Source organism: Camelus ferus, chromosome 14 (genome assembly GCF_009834535.1).
Source record: "Camelus ferus isolate YT-003-E chromosome 14, BCGSAC_Cfer_1.0, whole genome shotgun sequence".
Taxonomy (NCBI): domain Eukaryota; kingdom Metazoa; phylum Chordata; class Mammalia; order Artiodactyla; family Camelidae; genus Camelus; species Camelus ferus.
The window spans coordinates 49,614,399-49,633,440 of record NC_045709.1 but is presented as its reverse complement, the minus strand read 5'-3'; the positions used below and the strand labels follow the sequence as shown (position 1 = coordinate 49,633,440).

General features: G+C 41.7%; 1 protein-coding gene across 3 annotated transcripts in view; it reads left to right on the top strand.

Moving 5' to 3' along the window:
* SLAIN1 (SLAIN motif family member 1) overlaps positions 1 to 19,042 on the top strand; it is a 55,836-nt gene that overhangs the window by 25,697 nt on the left and 11,097 nt on the right. For 2 of the 3 annotated variants that reach the window (XM_032496836.1, XM_014557588.2), the window contains exons 3-4: positions 15,563 to 15,712; positions 16,962 to 17,111. In XM_032496836.1, the coding sequence (XP_032352727.1) occupies positions 15,563 to 15,712; positions 16,962 to 17,111 (300 nt within the window). The remainder of the gene's footprint in view (positions 1 to 15,562; positions 15,713 to 16,961; positions 17,112 to 19,042) is intronic. The other variant, XM_006182680.2, reaches the window with a different exon arrangement.

Genomic DNA, 19,042 nt, shown 5'->3' with positions numbered 1-19,042 from the left:
ATAACTGACAACTTTGTGACCCTGGATCTAGGTCACAACACTTGATAAATTTTCAGAGAATGTATGGGAAGTGTTCCAAGTTTTGGCTTGAGGTTGTGAGAAAAGGCTTATTGAAATCCTGCCCCTTGAAGAAAGTTTGCTTTTCTGAAGAAAATGAAGGAAAAGAAATGTTTTATAAAATTTAACTTTATAGGAGATGGCATCCACGTTTTGACTGTTTTTAAGGGATTGCTACAGGAAGTTTCATCATCACAGCTGTAATTTTGCTGATTGGTTAAGTGCATATACATGTGCACGTGCGTTTAAAAATATAATAAGATAATTATTTTTGGTGAAGGGCATGTATATATTACAGGTGACCAGTGTGATTGCAGTACTCTTAAATTCTCATAGGGAATGTTAATTGACTTTAACTAATCAATATTTTAATTGGATATTAATTAATTTTAATTGAAACTTTAATTATAGATCCTGAAACTTATTTTCACCTTTTCCAACTGGTCTTAATACTCAAATTTTATAATTTATAAAGTCTTAAGTTTCAAGTAGTTAGCACAGGCCACTTAAGCTTTTTCAGCCTCTTCTACATTTATGTTTATTTTATAGAGCTGCTGTTAAGAAATTAAAGAAAGATGTTTATAAAATAGACATAATAAAGGTTTAAATATTTGATGTCTTTCCTAGTATATGTAAATAATGTAAATGGCTTTTTTGGATAATGTACAAAAAGTAATGTTAAAAGCAACTAGTTGCTGAAAGTTAAATCTTTCAGTACTTCTAAATCTACAGTCTGTTGACATTAAATTAAGAAAGCCTAGAATAATATTTCCTTTTTGTTGTTGTTGCTTTTTTTTTTTCCTTTTGAAAAGGATCCTAACAATGTTTGCTGTGTTCCATTTGAAAGTACCTTGTTGTGTGAACATCTTTTTATTTAATTTTTATCATGTGTATGCCTTTTTTCCAAGTAGATCAAGCATCTGAGGCTAGGGCCCTGTACCTTAAGTTTCCTTTTGAATTGCCAATGCTTGATAAGTTTTCAAACATGTTTTACATTCTGAATGTTTAGTTTTTATGAGTTATTAATTTGCATGCATTTAAATTCCTTAGAGCAAAGAAACTGATTGAATATTTGGTGGTGTAAAAATGGCATCTGACTACCCAAAGTCAAAACAAAACAAAAAAAATTGTGTAGTGATGTTCATTAAGGTGTTAATTCTGAGGGTGGAGGTCTGAGTCTGTTCTGTGCACCGCTGTAACCCTCCCAGGGCCTGAGATAGCACTGTCACGTGGGAGGTGTTGAATGAATGAATTTGGTGGAAGGGAAAGGATTTTGACCTGGTAGTTAGACTTAATGCCCCCTTGTGCCTCAGCCCTACTTAACTGTGTGATTAAAAGTATATCACTTGTTTCCGGTGTCTTGCCTGTAAGTGGGGACACTTAATAAGATTTCACAGGGCTTTTAGAAAGATTTTGGGGTATGTTGAATGTGAAATTACTTTGAAAAATGTGAAGTGCTTTGTAAATATATGGACACATTCTTAACATGCAGTCCTTTATTCAGAAACCGAACCCCAAAATTCAGGGAATCCTTAGTTTGGCAGTTTATATTTTATGAAAAATGAATAGCATTTTTTTCCTTTGGTGGGGGTGTGGATCTGTCTTCTCTTTATAAATAAAGATACTTATTAGAGTTAGGGGTCTCAGATAGAAAAGTTTTAGAGTGTAGTGTATCAAGAATAGTAGAAAATTTAAGAGGACTTCTTTAGTCTATTCCTTCTCTTGGGTTTCTTCTTAGATCCGTCTGTGTTCCATTCTGACATGCTTTCCTTTATTCTTCCCCACTTCCCTCACCCCTTTAGACTAACAAACAGCCATAGAACTTTCACGGGTAGCCTTATCTCACATGATATCCTAACTTGGAATAAGGCTAATCTAGAGTCTTTTGGTAAGTCCATGTCACGTGGCTGGGATGTTAAATAACCAAATGATCCAAAAGCTTATCTAAGTAATTTGAGACACCCAATATGTGGCTCAGTTAATTTGGGGCCAGTTTAATAAAAGCTTATCTTGCCTTAAGATTCTTGAATGTCCAGAGCTGTTGAATCGGGACAGGTCACATTTGAGGAGTGTGAGTATGGTTTTCCCCAGTGGGGTGACCCTGCGTACTTAGCTGTCTTGGGTTGTGTTTCCCTACGATGATCTCTCATTTCACTAAGCAAATGTGAATAGATGTTACCCCTTTACTGAGTTTTTCTTTTCTCTTCATATGATACCAATTCCCCTTCTTGTCTCAGTTGTTATGACAGAGTATTTCTCTCTAAATTTAGCCACTGAAGAAGAAAGTTGTCGACTAACCCAGTGCTCTGAAGGTGGCCTTTTCATTTTCAAAAGCCACACAGATTGAACCGAGACATTAAGAAGCTTATCGGGTGTCTGTCTCCCAGAGCCTGTCCAGGCTCCCTGCGCGGCCCAAGGTGCTATCTCCATCAGCTCGAGTTTCCAGTCTTGAGGTGCTCTGTCAAATTTGGAACAAAAAATTAAAACTTAATCTGTGCGGTTCATTTTAGGTAAGCTTTGTAAGGGATTCTCTTTCTCATTGGAAAAGTAATCTGGAATTGCACTGAAATGGTGGGGCAGAGACAGGGGTCTGCTGACATTTGCCGCTACCTCTGCGCGCTGGAAACCGAGAACGCGAGGTCACGGCTGTAAGCCTCCCTCACACCCTGCCGTGCTCTTGTGTTCAGAGTAGCCCCAGTGCATTTGCTTCAGTGCTGGGAGTGGTGGTCAGTACAGTAAATAACAGACGATTAGGGATTGTGTTCCTGTGAAATTCAGTTTCTGTCCCATGACGTCCAGTGACGTGGATCTGTATTGGCCAGATAGTCCTAAGCAATCCTCCTTTCCTTTCTTTTGCCAGTTATGCATGTATTTGTTTGGTGTTTTGTTTTGTTCTTGTTTTGCATTTTCACGATGATTAGAAAGGTATTTGTTAAAAAATAAGCCAATAACTTATGATTGTGCATAATATTTGTTATAGTTAATGTATAATTGACATGCTATTTGGTTACTTACCCCAGTGAGAAAAAAATGGAACAATAGAGCTTCTCCCAGAGCAGTTGTTTACGGCTCTGATGATTGATTGCACTTGCCTTTGTGGTAGTAAAATTTTATTTTGGTAGGTGCTTATACCTATTTCTTGGGACTTCTACAAGATAGTCAGTTTATGTAAAGATTTGTAGACACCTTTCCTGAAACACTGGACCTTTGATCAGAAACAGTTCAGATGCTAAATCGTAAAGTAAATGTATTGAGTACTTGCTAGGTGTGGGTACATGCTCGGTACCAGGGGTACGGTGGCTAGATGAACTCAGTGTCTGGCCTTTGGAGCACACGGTCTAGTACAGGGGACAGGTGATGCAGATAGCAGCTCTTGTCCTTTTTTCATTCTTTCCCTTAAAACAAGCATGGTGATGCTCGTGGACCTGAGCCTGAGGGGTATGGCCAGGAGATGCTTTCCTGAGGATGTGACATGTTGAAGAGTCAGCGAGAGTCCAGTGGGTATCTGTGTAGGGGAGCAGGGCAGCAGGCGGCCTGGCCCTGGGAGGGGGCGAGAGGAGCCGGCAGACCCTTGTGCTGGGAGTGGATGCAGGGAAGTGAAGCGGGAGAAACGTCAGCTGAGTGACTCCGAAGGCAACTAGAGTTCAGGATTCCAGACTTTGTCTTAAGATGGTTGGGAAGCCTTTGAATAGTTTTAAGCAAAAGAGTATCATGACTTTGGACAGGAAAGCTCCAAGGTATTGTCTGAACTGTCATACAAGACTGAGCCTTTCTGAACTCTGTCAAAATTTGGAGAGCGAAATAGTGATTTTAGAAATTCTTTGAATTGTGAGTAAAGTTAGGCTTTCCCATTTTTTTCAAGAGGATTCTTTAACTTAGTGAAACTTGGAAATGTTTTCTCCTCCTTGTCTCATTAATATCCTGAATTTCTTGTGTGACGTCATGTGAGAAGCAGTAGTTTAAACTGTGGCCAAACTCTTCATGGCACTTGCTTTGAACATACAAGGCTCTGTTGACCTCATCTACTTATAATACATGAAGCTCTAAACTTTTACATAGTAGCACGTTTCATGTGTTTGAATTTTGGAGCTCTTGTCATTCTGTAAGTTTAATATTTTTCCACTGTCGCAGCTGTGAGATTGTATTTCAGGGAACAAGGTGTGTGTGTAAAAGTATCCATCTTTTGAAATTCAGAATTGTAGTCATCTTGTGTGTGTCTGTATTCATATGCATGTGTGTTCATGTGCACACACAGTGTGATATGTGTGCTTTTCCATTTTCATGGCAGTTTTAGATCATGAAAGTTGGATCAGGAAAAGGATATTTCTAGCTGTAGGAGCTAATAGCAGGTGCAGAAGATGATGACTGCAAGTGGTGGGGATGGCTGATCTTCAGGGTAAACCAGACACCTGCTTTTACAGAAGGTAGAGCGATCTAAGTGTGGGGTTCCTACCCCTGGTTGAGAAGCACTGAGATAACTTCAAGTGTCCATATTAGACTGAGCAGGGGGTGGGAAGGCTGTTAGATGAACTCCCAAAGCATTCTACCTTCCACCCATAGGATAAAGACATCCTTCCTTTGGGCTGTTGGGATCCTCCGCCACCCTGCTGCTGCGTGCCCAGCGGCTTTGGGAAGCTCGCTCACGGAATAATCCAGCTATCCGTGTGGTGCCCGTTGTCAGTTTCTTTAGAGGTCTTTTGGGGTAACACTTATACTGGTGCAGAAGAAACTCATACTAGTGACCTATTCAGGTTAACTTAGTCTTTATTTGTAAATACGAGCCAGCAACCAAGTCTCCCTTGTTTTTTGGGGAAAACTAACAACATGAACAAAACAAACAGGTCACCTCTGTAGGGAAGAAGTAACCAGGGGAATAGGGAACTCAGTGTGCTCAGATTTAGGAGAGTAACCCACCTTTAAAACAAGAACAGATTGCTGGGAAGAGCAGTGGTCACATTATTATTACTTTCAGTCATTTTTAATTTCTTGGAAGTTCTGAAATCAGAATGGAGAGGACTAAGAACCAAGCTGCTTATCTGAATTAGAGGAATCTCCCCCAAACAGAGAAAAATAGAGAAATAAGGGGACTTGGAGGGCAGATCCCAAACCTCTAATCTTGAGCAGTTTTAGGAGGAGGAGTAGATAGTTTAAAGGAAGAATCAGTAAGGAACAGAAGAACATCTCTTTGAGCTGAGAAAAGATGTCCTCAGCATGATCTAGGAGAGATGAAAAAAGACCCACACCTGGACATTCTGGTTGGATTTCAGATTTTTCAGGGTTAAGGAGAAAATCCTAAAACTTGTTCAAGGGGAGAAATAGGCTATCTACAACAGTAACAGACCTCAGACACGTCATAAGTAATATTGGATGCCAGTGGAAAATACTGTCTTTAAAATTTTGAGGGGAAGTTTTTTCCAAACTATAGTTTTTGTACCCGGGCAAATACTAAATTATGGAGACAAATAGAAGAGGTTTTTGGATCTGCAAAGATTTAGAAAATTTTACTTTCTGCGCCTTATTTAAATGGTGGGAAAAGTACCAGGAAAAAGGTTCATGAGATCTAGAAAAAACTGGCCACGAGATGACTGAGCAGAAGCCAAGAAAGATGAAATAAGAAAGTGAGCTGACTCTGAAGGCTTGTGATGTTCTTTGCCTATTTACTGGGGTCTAGTGCCAAACAATTACTTTCTTTTGCCCTCGGTCCTTTCACAATATCCAGTGCTCCAGGTATGATGATACTTAGTACACCCAAACACTGAAATGCCATGTGTATGTGACTAAACATCCAGTGATTACCTGGAAGCTGTCCTAAGCACAGCTACAGCAGAGAACGAAAGTACAGCAAACCTTGACATTGTTGAAGTAGAACCGTCAGACCTGGAGATGGACGTGGACGGTAAGAAAGGGTGAGCATGTGCTAAACGTCTCGCCTTCTCGCTGTGGGCTCAGAGCAACAGGGTGTGCTGCTTTGTCTGCTTAAAGTTAACACTTGCATGGTAATGTCCCCCAATTCCCAGTCAACTCCCAGAAAGTCCTCTGGCTGTTTTAGACCTTTATGCACATTTCAGCATTCTTCTGTGTGCAGGTATTTTAATAAAATCATGCAGGTGGTTGGTTTTAGGGCCAAAAAAAGTTTTTGCCTTGTCGAAACTCCTCTATATGTTTACTTTCTGCCACTCTCAAGATTAGTAGATGAGAGGCCTTTTGTGCCCCTGGTATATAGGCCACACAATTGTGTCCCTTGCTGCAGAAGAGTACCCTACCTAGCCCGGGAGATGCTAGACACGAAGGATTGTCCAAATTCCATTTCTGTCACTCTTCTAGTCAGGAACTTACGGTGTTTCTGTTAGCCAGCTGGGCTTGGATTCGTACCACGCTGTCCCCGGTCATGGGCAAGAAGACTTACTGGTCTAGTCTGTCCTTAGTTTTGTTGGGGGGGGGGGGGAACCACTGTACTCAGACATGAGATCATCTAGCCTGTTTCTTCACAGAATGAGACTCTGTAGCATCTTTCTTAACCTGCCTCATTACTGCAGCGTAGAACTTGGAAGTTGTTCTTGCAGGCTGTCCCGGCTCACACTGTGGCTCTGGTCTGAGCTGAGAGCAGCTGTCTTGTCTGTGTGACAACATCGCGTCGTTGACATATTCTTCAGTCACTGCTTTCCCTGGCTCTTCACAGGTTATACTATTACTTTCACATAGGCCCTCTTTGCGCATTCTGTGGCCATCTTCCCTGTCCTTAAATTTGTTGTAAAGTATGGCAGCCAGGCCTAAGGAGAAAGTAACTTGTATGCAAGGGAATTTTCAAGCATGTCTTTGAAGTGTAATTACTACTGAAGTTAGATTTGTTTTTAATCTCCCCTATTAATTGCAGATGGGAAGCCTGATGACGATGATGACTTGGGAAGTTGCAGTGACCCCTGCAGTCCGGGAGAACCCTGGACATGGTCCATGTGCACCTAACGCTGACAGGTCATCTTCAGTTTTGACCAGTGATTAAGACAAGTTGACAGTCCACAGAATTTCCCTTTCCAACCCTCATCTTCGAGCTTTACTTTTAGACCGTTGTCCCGGTTACAGAAGACCCGGGAGGGGTCCAGCAGTGGCCGGGGGAGAGGAGCATTCGGCTTGTGGTCTTGGGTTTGATGAGGCTCTGAGCAGTAGGGGAGGTCTAATGCCTTAATCATGATGATGAGATAGTTTAACTGTGAAATTCAGATCAAGAATAATTATAAAACTCTGATCCCTGCGGAACAAATGTTATTAAGTAATACTCCTTCGTGGTGAAGTCTTGTAACTCTCATTCAGCAAGTACTAAACATTTATCTGCCAGACTTTGGAGGTATACACGATCTTTTAGTTCCGTTCAAACCTAATCTTTTAAAACTTAATCCTAATGTTGAAAATGACTTTCTTGATTAGCTGTAGGTATTATTTATATGGGTAAATTAACTCTTTTTATTAGATGTTTCTTAAGGGTGATATGTAAGTCATGTTTTTATAAATGACTGCATTTTGAATATACTTGGAATTTTAAATATTGAGAATCTTCAGTGTTCTGGGATCATAGGTATATAATATATATATGAAATACATATATCATAACTTAAAATCATTACATCTCTCATCATAGGTTGTAGGACCTGAACCTGTGGGAAAAGATTCAAATTACATAGTGGTTTTTTTCTAGCTAGAATTTGAAGATTGAGAGACTTGGGGGCTCTGATAAACTTACTGTGACTAAATCGGCCCTAAGCATACCAGTTAAGGACATCATTTACTAGTTCTTTACCCTTTCTCCTTATATGAATCCCTGGCTAGCGCACAATAGTTGAATCCTCTTCACTTCGTGTGTGTCCAGGACAGAGCACCGTGAACACCTGTTTCAGAGCAGTGGTAGGACCTCTGAGGTGCCATATGCTCGTTTATCAGGTCACGGAGAGCTGTAGAGAAATGAAAGCTACTCAAGTTTACCAGTGAAAATAGTGAATCAGATAAGCTGCAAGCCATATGTTCCTACTCCAGGGGGCTTACACAGGGTGGAGCCAAGTCATCAGTGCTTAGTTCCTGTGAACTTACTCCAGAAAACCTCTGTCTCGGCTTGTGCAGTCAGAGTTTTTAAGAGTGAACCAGTAAAATGTGGTCTTTGCCTAAGTTTCTTAATTCCTTTGTTTACGCTCAGTTGAAGCATTTCTGTAGGTTGCAGTTACGAAAAGATGTAAGATCACCTAGGAAGTTTATTCTGGAGGAGGATGGTTGGTGAAAATGAAGGTCTTCCTGCCCTGCTGGTTTGTGGGCTTAGGTCAGAATGCCGCGGGTCTGGGTACAACTTCCTGCCAATATAAGGGGGAACAGGAAGTGTTAAAACAGCTGATGCCTTCCGTCCTTTGCTAACCGTCGACCACTGTAACTGGTGTCAGTAACGGGCCATGTAGCTGAATTCCCTTAATTGTCTGGCTTGGAGCTCAGGCCTGCCTACCTATTGTATTAAAAGAAAGAATAAAGCAGAAATGTTGAAAGTTTGTTGATCTCTCCTTGCTTCCTCTTCCTTTACTTGCCAGGACTCTGTGGTAAAGAACAGCATTATTTCAGAGTCAGAGATGTGACTTAGGTGCCTGTGGTTTTGAAGAAACCATATTTCTTTAAAATGTGTCATTTTGGGAAGTTTGTTTCCTTTGAGATAGTCTTTGGATAGATGAGTGAGGACTGTCGGCCTGTCCTGGTCAAATTGTTGCAAGTCCAACGTTCAGCACATGGCCTCTGGGTTGGTAACGGCTGAGGAAGGACTGAGCCCATGAGCTTGTCTAGATGAGAGACAGCATGGGAAGCCTGCCCATCATTTTGAGAAGGCAGGTTGAACTGCCCAGGTAATAGGAAAGGTGGAGTGGAGGGTCACTCCTGCACTCTCCTTTCTGCCACCTCGCTTCTAGGGCGCTTTCCCTCAGGACTGAGAAAATCTTTTTGCCACAACTTGGTGTAACTTTTCAATAGTTTTCTTTAAAGCTGCTTTATGGTTTGTGAGTGTGTGCTGCAGACTTCGGTCTTGTACTCGCCACAGCCCTGCTTGCTACCTTCCGACAAACACGCCAGCTTTTCAGAATGAGAACAACACTAGGATGTTGTATCAATTTCACTCCAGGTCCGAGAACTAGTCTGTTAGGGAGTGGGGGAGCCTTAAACTCCAGTGTCCAATGTCTTTTTAGTCATTTTTTGCTCTTTATTACAACATGTTACAAAACACTATAGGCACGAGGTGTGCTGTCAGCCATCACTGCTGTATCTCAACGCCGGGCATACCCTTGCGGTAGAACTGATCCTGGGCGTTTGTCAGAGGGAATGTTACAAATCTGGTGGGAACAGTCTTCCAGGAGTTGGCGAATCGTGGCCATATCCAGCCCTCTGCCTATTCATGTATGGCCCCTTCCACAATTCTAAATGGTTGAAAAAAATTAAGAGCTCATGACCCATAATTTCTGTGAAGCTCAGCTCTGGGTGTGTATAATGAAGTTCCTTTGGAGCACAGCCGCGTCACCCACGTGCGCGGTGTCTGGCTGCTCTAACACTACGAAGGCGGAGCTGAGCAGCTGCACAGAGGCCACGTGGACAGTGACGCTCAGTGTGTTTACTGACTGGAACCGCCTGCCAGCCCCTGTGTCGGCCTGTTGCTGTGATCTGACTTTCACTGGCGTGGAACCCATCCAGCGAACCCTTCTAGACCCGCATCTGACTCTTCTTACCAGGATCTTACCCTGATCTCTGAAGTACCCCAGTGGCAAATAGCCTTCAGTCACTAGGGCTTTTTTCCTTTTACTAATTTATAACAAAGTTGGTCACTTTGACATTTCGGTGAGCAGTGTGACCACCGTGCTTCAACCATCTAAACTTAAATCAATAGGACATAAATGCCCTTTAAAGAATCATAAAACAGACCCTTGCCAAGATCTTCGGGTGTTTTGTTTATGCTTACCTGTTGAGAGTAGGGTTGGTACAGAGAGATGCTCTCTGGACTCACCCAGGCAGTGGCTTGTACTTGTCCCAGTTGTGGCCTGGCCGTTCCCAATTCACCGGTTCTTTATTCCAGCCTCTGCCTTCTTAGTATATTCACTGCCTTCTAATTTACAAAGAGCCCACAAAACCCACCTTCCTCTCCTGTGTTCTCTGTATTCTATATTTGCCTGCCTGTTTCAGAGGAAGAAACAATGCTCCTTTTCCAGGACCATCCCCTCTCCCTCACCTCTGCCTTCTACCTCCCCACTGGGTCCCGTGTCTTTTGATCTCAAGGCTCTTACTCCAGTGTTTCCCCCTTTTCTGTAGACTCTTATTTTCTCCATTGGTTCCATTCTCCTCAGTCTGTAATTATTACAGGTCATCTTTATCCTGAAAACTTTTCCTCCCTAGAGTTTCACACTCCTCAAGCTGCAACCCTGTTTCTTCCTATTTTTATAGTCAAATCTCTCTGAAGAATGATGTCTTCTTCCTCATCTCATATCTGCTTGACCTGTTAACACTGGTTTCTGCTTTAAGTCTTCTGTTGAACCTGCTCTGATTAACCCAGTTGTCCTAGCTGGTGCCTTTTTATTGGTCTCCATCTCTGTAGTAATCCCCACTGTTAACTACTGTTTCCATGTCAAAACTCTTCATTTTCTTTATTTCTGAGCCCCACCAGACCTTGAGCCTCTCTCTGAATGACCTTTCTCAGCCTCCTATACTGATGCCATGTTTTACCCATCTCAGTATCTGTAGCACCTGGTGCTTGACAGCCACCGTGGTGGCCACCTACTCAAATAAATAGGAAGGGGACTCTTAAAGCCCAGGGGCTGGGCAGATCCCCCAGAATGGCTCTGGAGCAGGGAAAGAGCTGTGTGCTGTGTCCCTGTGAAAGAGATCTGGATAGCCACTGGAGACTGACCTTTGTATTTTTGGTGTCTGGTAAATGTTGAATGAAGGAATGACTGTGGATGTGGTCTGTAAATGTTGGGTGTTGTAATTCAGGGGTACCCGGAGAGCTGGCCAGTTCCCCAAAGCAGATTCTGGTTTAGGGAAGGATGGCAGAGAGTATCAGTCTGTGTAACTGAGAAGAGCCATGAGCAAGGAGATACAGAACTGACTTATTTAGAAAGTAGTTCTGAGAATTTTAGTAAAACAGATCTCAAATTTGCTGTTAATGAGTTTTCATCCGACTAAAAACTGAGGAAAGAAGACATTTCTAGGGCTGCTTCAGGCTGATTTCTTCACACGGGGGGGATTATTCCAGCCGTCTGGAGTGATGGTCCAAGATCCCTGCTTTGTGGGAGAGACCGGTAACAGGACGCAGCAGGTCAGGGCAGGCCACCATCTCTGCAAACTGCGGTTTGCCTTTCAGAGTCTTACTCTCGGATGGAAAAGAAGATAGAAGGAGAGGCGGGCTTGTTTTCTAGAATAACTTCCCCTGTGCCTCAGTCGGCTCAGACTGCTGTAACGAAACACCGCAGACTGGGTGGCTGGAGAGGTGGAACATCATTGCTCGCGGTTCCGGGGCTGCATGTGTGCAGCTGTGCCCCGAGGAGGGCCCTCTCCTGGGCTGCAGGTTTCTCCTTGTGCCTTCACACGGCAGGTCTCTCTGGAGCCTCTTTATAGGGCATGAATGCCCTTCATGAGGGTTCCCTCATCATGACTTAAGCATCTCCCAAAGGCCCCACCTACTAATACCATCACCTTTGGGGTTAGCATTTCAACATTGACTATTAGTGGGACACAGAAGTCCAGACGGTAGCACCTGATCAGAAGTGTGGCTGTGCTGTTGGAAGCCACTAGAAAGAGTAAGCACTGCCCCCCGGGACTTGCTCACCCAGCTCTAACCAGCTCACGTGCCACACGTGACAGTAGGGGGTGTGGAAACTCCGCTAAACACACTTCCAGCTGTGTTGTATACTGTTCCTTCGATTTTAAGAAATAGTAGCACTTCAAGAATTTGAGGGAGCTTTATAGCTTTCTTGCGTGGTTTACTGCCAACTAACGCCCTTGGCACAGTCCTTCACTTTAACTGCAACACAGCGTATCTGTCCTTTGTGATTTTTCTTGATATTATCATCACTGGAGCATTTATCAAATTGATTTGTTTCAAGGAGTGGTCATATTGTGCTTAATAATGTACAAAAATAGCTTCACAGATACAGTGTAATTTATTTTTTAAGTTAGACAACTTTGAAGATGCACAAAAATAACTTGTACATTAGACACTCTCGAATTAGTTTCTTTTAAATAGATTTATTTAATTTTTTATATATGTATTTTGTGTGTGGGGGGGTAGGTTAGGTAGGTTTATTTCACGTGCTTTACCACTTGAGCTGTACCCTCCCCCACCTCCAATTAGTACTTTGTTACATTTATTTCAATAGAAAATGCTTATTAGACAAAAGGAGGCAAAGTAGAAAGTTAAAGCGGTACTAACCGCATTCTTCACAGGAAGTTGCAGAAACACTCGATGTGGCCGTGAGGTACAGGGCAGTGGCTAAGGGTGCGAGTGAGGGGGCCAGAGTACCTTTTACATCTTGTCTTTGATGAAAAGCCACTGCATTACGCTAATGGAAGAGAGCAACACAGTTAAATCATCAGTGACTGACAAAACCTTGGGAGTGATGCTCAGAGCAGGCTTGGCGAGGGCGGCGTGGGTGCCCGGAAGTTTGCTGAGCGGTAGATTGCAGCCATTGAGTGACAGGTGGCGGGTGTCTGGATTAAGGGAGTTGCAGCAGGACCACAGAGAGCGTGCAGACAGAAGTGTTCTGGGAGAGAGTTTAACTTGGGTATTTTGGAATGAAAGCCTTGCCAACTGTGATGTGTTTGATCAGTGCATCATTATATTTTGGACCCAACTCCATGCTATTTTGGGGGTTGGAATTAAATGAAAGAAATACAGAATCTGTGCCACCTCCAGGTTGGAGGAGCCCTTTACTTACAGATAGAACTTTGGAATAGGTGGGTAGGAAAACTTGACTGTGGTTCAGAAGTTCATCACCCATCTTCCCCTTTAGCAAAAATTGTCTTACTCCTTTCTTAGGGTCATTTTCATCATCATCAAGCCTCTCAGATAATTTGACATCCTTATATGCAGAAATCCAATCAGTTAATTGATTGGATTGGAATCAACAATCCAATTTGGAAAAAACAAAGTTACCCTATGAAAAGTTCTTTTTGTTTGTTTTTATCCTCTATGAAAACGCCTCCTGTTATAGTTCTTACAATTCTTCGGCTACAGAGTGAAGAGTAACCAGGATGGGAAGGCTTCCGCTGCTCTGCCCTCTTCTCCTCCCCCCACCGGCTCGGACACTGACACACAGCACAGCATCACTGTTCGGTTAGCCTGCCCCCGCAGCAGTCCTCCTCCCTCCTCTTCAGAGCCTCCTCGCCGGAGGACAGCGGAGAGCATTCTTTCTTGCAATAGATGCCAATTGTGTTCTTAGTTGGGATCTGGCTGTCATAGCTGCAGTCACTGTGCCATTGTACTGCGAGGCCGGGCCACAGTGGTTATTGTGCGGAGGAATGAATGCTGTTCAGCTGTGACGCGCTGTCGCCTGCATCTGTGGATGAGAACACGCGGTCACTGTCATTAGCCTGGCGAGTGATCAGACTGGTATAAAACAACATCATCTGTTAAGCAAGTTAGCAGTCACAAAGAACACTTGATTTGCTTTTTTGGGGGGTAATATAGAATTTTTAATGAGAAACTGAGTACTAGAGATTAAAGATGTGAGAAGAGCTCCCTAGTGTGTGTTGCGTATTAACCCCCTCCAGTTTTCAGTGCATTTGGGATCAGGTGTGCATGTCTGGAAATGTAGGGATGGGGGTGCCAGCTCCGCACACCTCTGCTCCGGTGCAGCCCTGAGCAACCGGAAGCGCTGTGTCCCCACAGAGCACTGCACAACTGGGTCTGTGGTCAGATCACTGGTGTCCGTTAGGGACCAGGCTGCCTGGCAGTGTCCCCCTCTGTGGAACTTGTGGGTTTGGAAAGTGTAATCTTTGTGAACATAGTTTCCTTGACTATTTCATCTGCATAAGGAAAATGCATCTCTTCTGTACTTGTTCGAATGGGATGGTACCATTTCTCAAGATTCTTGCTGAAGTAAAGGAAGCACTTTGCTGTCATAAATAACTGTGGTGATACTTTGCAAGGATCCCACGAGTCCCGAGATTGGAGCTTGTTATTCTCCGGACGGCCCTCAGCCCGCTTTCTCTCCACCCTACTGCCCATTTTTGAACACTTTTCAGCTGTTAGCTCATTAGCATTGCTCATTAAAAGTAACCTGGGGGATGCATTTCAAAACAGTCCTTTTTATACTTGTTTCTTCAAGTTTTGTCAAATTTTCAGCAAAATAACCAACTTATCACTTAAAGTGAAATTTAACCTAATTTATATATATTTTTATCTGTTCCCTCCTGTCCTGCTTAGTACATGTCTGAGTGATTGCTTTTTAGAGAAATGCATTTTGACTAGCACAGTAATTTATATTCCATGAAGAGAGTAAGTGATTTTTGATGTGGCTGACTCAAGTTTTTAGTTTAGTCTTTTCATGATCCCAGGATCCAAGGAGTTGGTAATTTTGGAGGAGGGGAATGCATTAATTAGGACAGGTGAGATAATGTAAGAATTAGATCATCTCCCCATGCAGGTAAAATTCCTTTTTGTTCCTTATTTTATTATTTTAAAGTAATAATATGTGTAATTCTCCCTTTAAAATTTACATAAATAATACATGTTCAGTGCAGAAAGTTTGGAAAATATTTTTAATAAAGAAAAAGTCCAGCAGATTATCAGTTACCTTTATGCCTGCCTTCTAAAATAACTGTCACTATGCTTTGGTTATATACACCCTTCTGTGTTCTGCAGATCATTTTTCCCACAAACCTTGTTTTGGACCCAAACCCATTCAGAAATGCAGTAATTTTAAGTTTCTTCCATAATCCCGGGGCATGTTTCCACAAAAAATTTTTTGATCAATGTTTACTAATGTGAATGGAGAAGGAAATGGTGGAGTAAACGATCATATCTGCTCAAAATAAAAAGGAGAAGGGGGAGGATGGAAAATAAACTTTAGGAAAAAAAATATAGGACCATGAACAATTAGTATTAAGAACTGTTTCCCACAATTCTAAAGTTTCTTTGAGTTTTTATTTTGACACTAACATTTTATCTTATTTTAAAACAGTTAAATTTTTGTGCAGAAATAGAAAGATGGAAAACATTTCTAGTGAAGAAATTAAAGATGAATTTTCCTTGTTGTATAGGTATTGCCTATAATCAAGGTGACACTGATTTAATTGTTCTTAGTGGGGGTATAAATAGTCCCCTTATTCACAAATGGCTCATATTTTTTTTTTTTACGTATTTTTTCCTTTAGATAAATGGAAGTCAGTTAAGAATGAAAAGTTGCTTTTCATTTTTTTTTTTAACGTCTTCTCTTTCTCTGACAAGTCAGCGTCTGCTTCTGTGTTGCTAACTGCTGCTGTTTATTTTCTGCTTCTGTGACAGCGAGCCGATGGCGGAGTCTCTTCCCTTCAAATGTCTCCCTGGCTTTTCCTTATAGTCCTGTGGCAAGACTCAGCCCTTATAGCAATGGCATTAATACTCCCAGCTTCTCTAAAACCTCAAATAAAGCAATACTAACACCTGAGAGAACAGGTAATTTTCTTGACTTCCTGACTAGCCGCTTGCTTTGTATGTAAATCAGTCACCAAATGCAGCTTAAATATCCACCTTTCATTGAAGAGCTTAAGGGTAATTGTATCATAATTGTATCATAATGGGGAGTTCGCTGCACACTTACCTTGGGTACAGAAGGGCTAGCGTTCATTTGTGCTTTAACATCATTAATCTGCTCTTCAGCATGTGTAACAGGCAGCCTCCCCTCTTTAGCAAATGCATGTGTATGTAATTGTGTGTTTCCAGATGCCTATGTGCTTTTAAAATTAACTGTTGAAAACAATGCAAGTACATTTCATTATGATTCAAGATGATAAGACTTCTACATCTTTTTTTTTTTTTAATTTTTTGGTAGCTTTTTATTAAGTCAGGGCTGCATAGAAAGAACAGTCATAGCAACCTTTTATGAGAGGTGGGCTCACCACTTCCGCAGCTGTCTCAGCGTCGGTGTGATTCCATGCCTCCATCTTCTCCCTGGGTCCTCTCCCTCACGTCCTTGTTTTCTCATGCTCATGAGTGGCTGCGAGCCTCCTGCGACTGCTCTTAGTGATGGAGGTTTTACGTGTGCTTCCCTGTATGGATATGTGTCTTTTACATGTGATATTCTTATCCATTTATAGCACTACTGTTTGTTCCTGTTTCAAAAAATGGACCAGATTAAAAATTAGTTTAAAATATATAATCAGTGACTACCCGAGAAAAGCATGTCTGATTACTAATTGGAAGTGTACAGGATGTGTATTCTTACACTGTGCCTTTATATATTTACTTAATCTGATGGGATGCAGATTTAGCATTATTGATTTTTCTTGTCTTAGTATGGTTAAAAAAAAAAAAAACAACACACGTACAAAACATGAAATCTGCTGAAATTTACCCTCTTAACAATTTTTTTAGTGTCCAGCACAGAGTGATTTTTTTAAACAGTGAAAATTCGAAAAAAAAAAAAAAAACCCCAAAAACAAGTAGTTTTGTCTGTATGAATTTACAGACTCATGAAGATGCGTGTGTTGTCATACCATTGTCTCATCATGGTGTGTGATGGTCATTTTTTGGTGACTTACGAAAACAGGAAAAATACAGATGGGTCTGGTTTTATCCATTCAGCCGCTCTATGTCTTTTAATTGGAGAATGCCTTAAAGTACTGTTGAAATACAAGCTGTAAAATGCACACAGATGCCGGTTCTAATTTAGACTCAACAGCAAACATGTTTCCCTTGTTTCCAGGTTACACGTCCAGGGGCTCTCCTCTCAGTCCCCAGTCATCCATAGACAGTGAGCTGAGTACTTCAGAACTGGAGGACGATTCCATCTCCATGGGCTATAAGTTACAGGATCTCACTGATGTTCAGATCATGGCTCGTCTGCAGGAAGAAAGTAAGTTCCTCTTTTTAAACTAGAAAACTTTATATAAACTGGAGGCTCCTACTGGAAATACAAGGGGATGGGGAGGTTTCTGGCATTGCTCCCCAGGTAATGGGCAGACAGTTGTGTTCTGTCTCTCATGCTGCCCTACCATGTGGGTAGAGCAGTTAGTTAGATGCCTCTCACACTCTCATGACCACGGTATAGTATTAGGACATCCTCTGGCCAGAACACATTAATGTAAAGAACACAAACTGTGGAAGCAATTTGCCAGTTTTTGGAAGAACTAGATATGCAGTTTCCATAAGACCTAGCACTCTGCACTCTTGGGCATTTATCCCAGCACAGTGGAAACTTGTGTTCAAAAACACAAAGACCTCTACGTGAATGTTCGTAGCAGCTTTATCTATAATAACAGCCAAAAGCCGGAATGAGCTCAGATGTCCTTCCATGGTGAGTAGTCAGTCAAGCTGGGGTCCCTCCATACCGTGGAGTACCACTCAGCAAGGGAAAGGAATGAATTTTGATAGACGCAGCATCTTGGATGAATCTCCAGGGAATTGTGCTGAATGGAAAAAGATGATTCCAGGAGATTGCATACTGTATAATTCCACTTATATACCATTTTGGAATGACAAAATTTTAGAAATGGATGACAGATTAGTGGCTACTGGGGCTTGGGGACAGGGTGGGGGATCTAGGGAGGAAGGTGGATATGATTACAAAAGGGCAACAGGAGGGATTTTGGGAACGGTTTCATTTTTGACTGTGACCTATCCTACAAGCGATAAATTGTGTAGAATTTAATACTAACACATACACAGGTAATACTGGGAAACTCTAAATCAGATGGGTTCATAGAACTGCCAGTATCCTAGTTGTCATTCTGTTCTATGATTTTGAAAATGATACCATCGAGGGAAACTGGACAAAACGCACAAGGGATCTCTCTCTTATTCCCTGGAACTGCATGTGAGTCTGCAGTTATAAAAATTCAATTAAAATGCATCAGTATATGTCTCAAGATACATAATTATGGAAGAGGAGATAATTGGAAATGGGATAGTTTCTTACTGGTTCTGCAATCAAGTTACAACAGATAATCTGGAAATGAATACTTCAAGGGTATTAATGTTATCAAAAGGCAAAAGAAGATGTAGATCCCAGAAGTGGGCTAAGTAAGCTTGTTTTGGAGTTATCTTTTCAGGGTAACTTAAGTGGAAACAGCCAAGTATCATTTAAGCATAACAATGTCCTGCTTTCAGAATCAGGCAGGCTACTATGAGAAACATTGTAATGCTTATGCAGAATTTAATAAGATACATTTTGAAGGGAAATGATTATTTTATATCATTATTTATTAACAGTAAATAGTGATAACTCTTTCTAAAAATGTATGGCTAAAAGATGGAATGACAGTCTCAGAAGTTTTAAGTAGTTAGGCATAGACTACTTAAAAAAAAAGTTGTGGATTGCGATGAGATAAATAACTAGAAATGTCCAGTTTGACCATTTTTAGATGGCTGTCATTTAGGATGACCCAAAACTGTTAAAGTTTCGAAGTGTCAGCATGCTTTGAAAAAGATAAAATTAGTAACAGAAAGAACAAGAGAAGTGACCTTGTTAGAATGTAACTTGTGCCCCAGGTTTTGAACTTTCCTTTGACTTTGAAAGTCAGGGTGGGAGCAGGAGGAGTTTCCACTGAGGCAGAGAGCTGATTGTTTTAATTGTCTAACCCGCTGTTAACTGCTCACAATGCTGATGAATAGCTTTTCCTGAGTCGTCCTCCTAAGTCTCCCACCGGACTTCAGAAGGAATTGCTTGGGGAAATGACAGACATTGATGATCCGTAACCGTCTGTTCCATCTTCACTGGCATTGGGGCAACCATTTCCAAAACGGAATGGTCTAACCTTAGATGTCTGTTTGGTAGGTAACTGTATC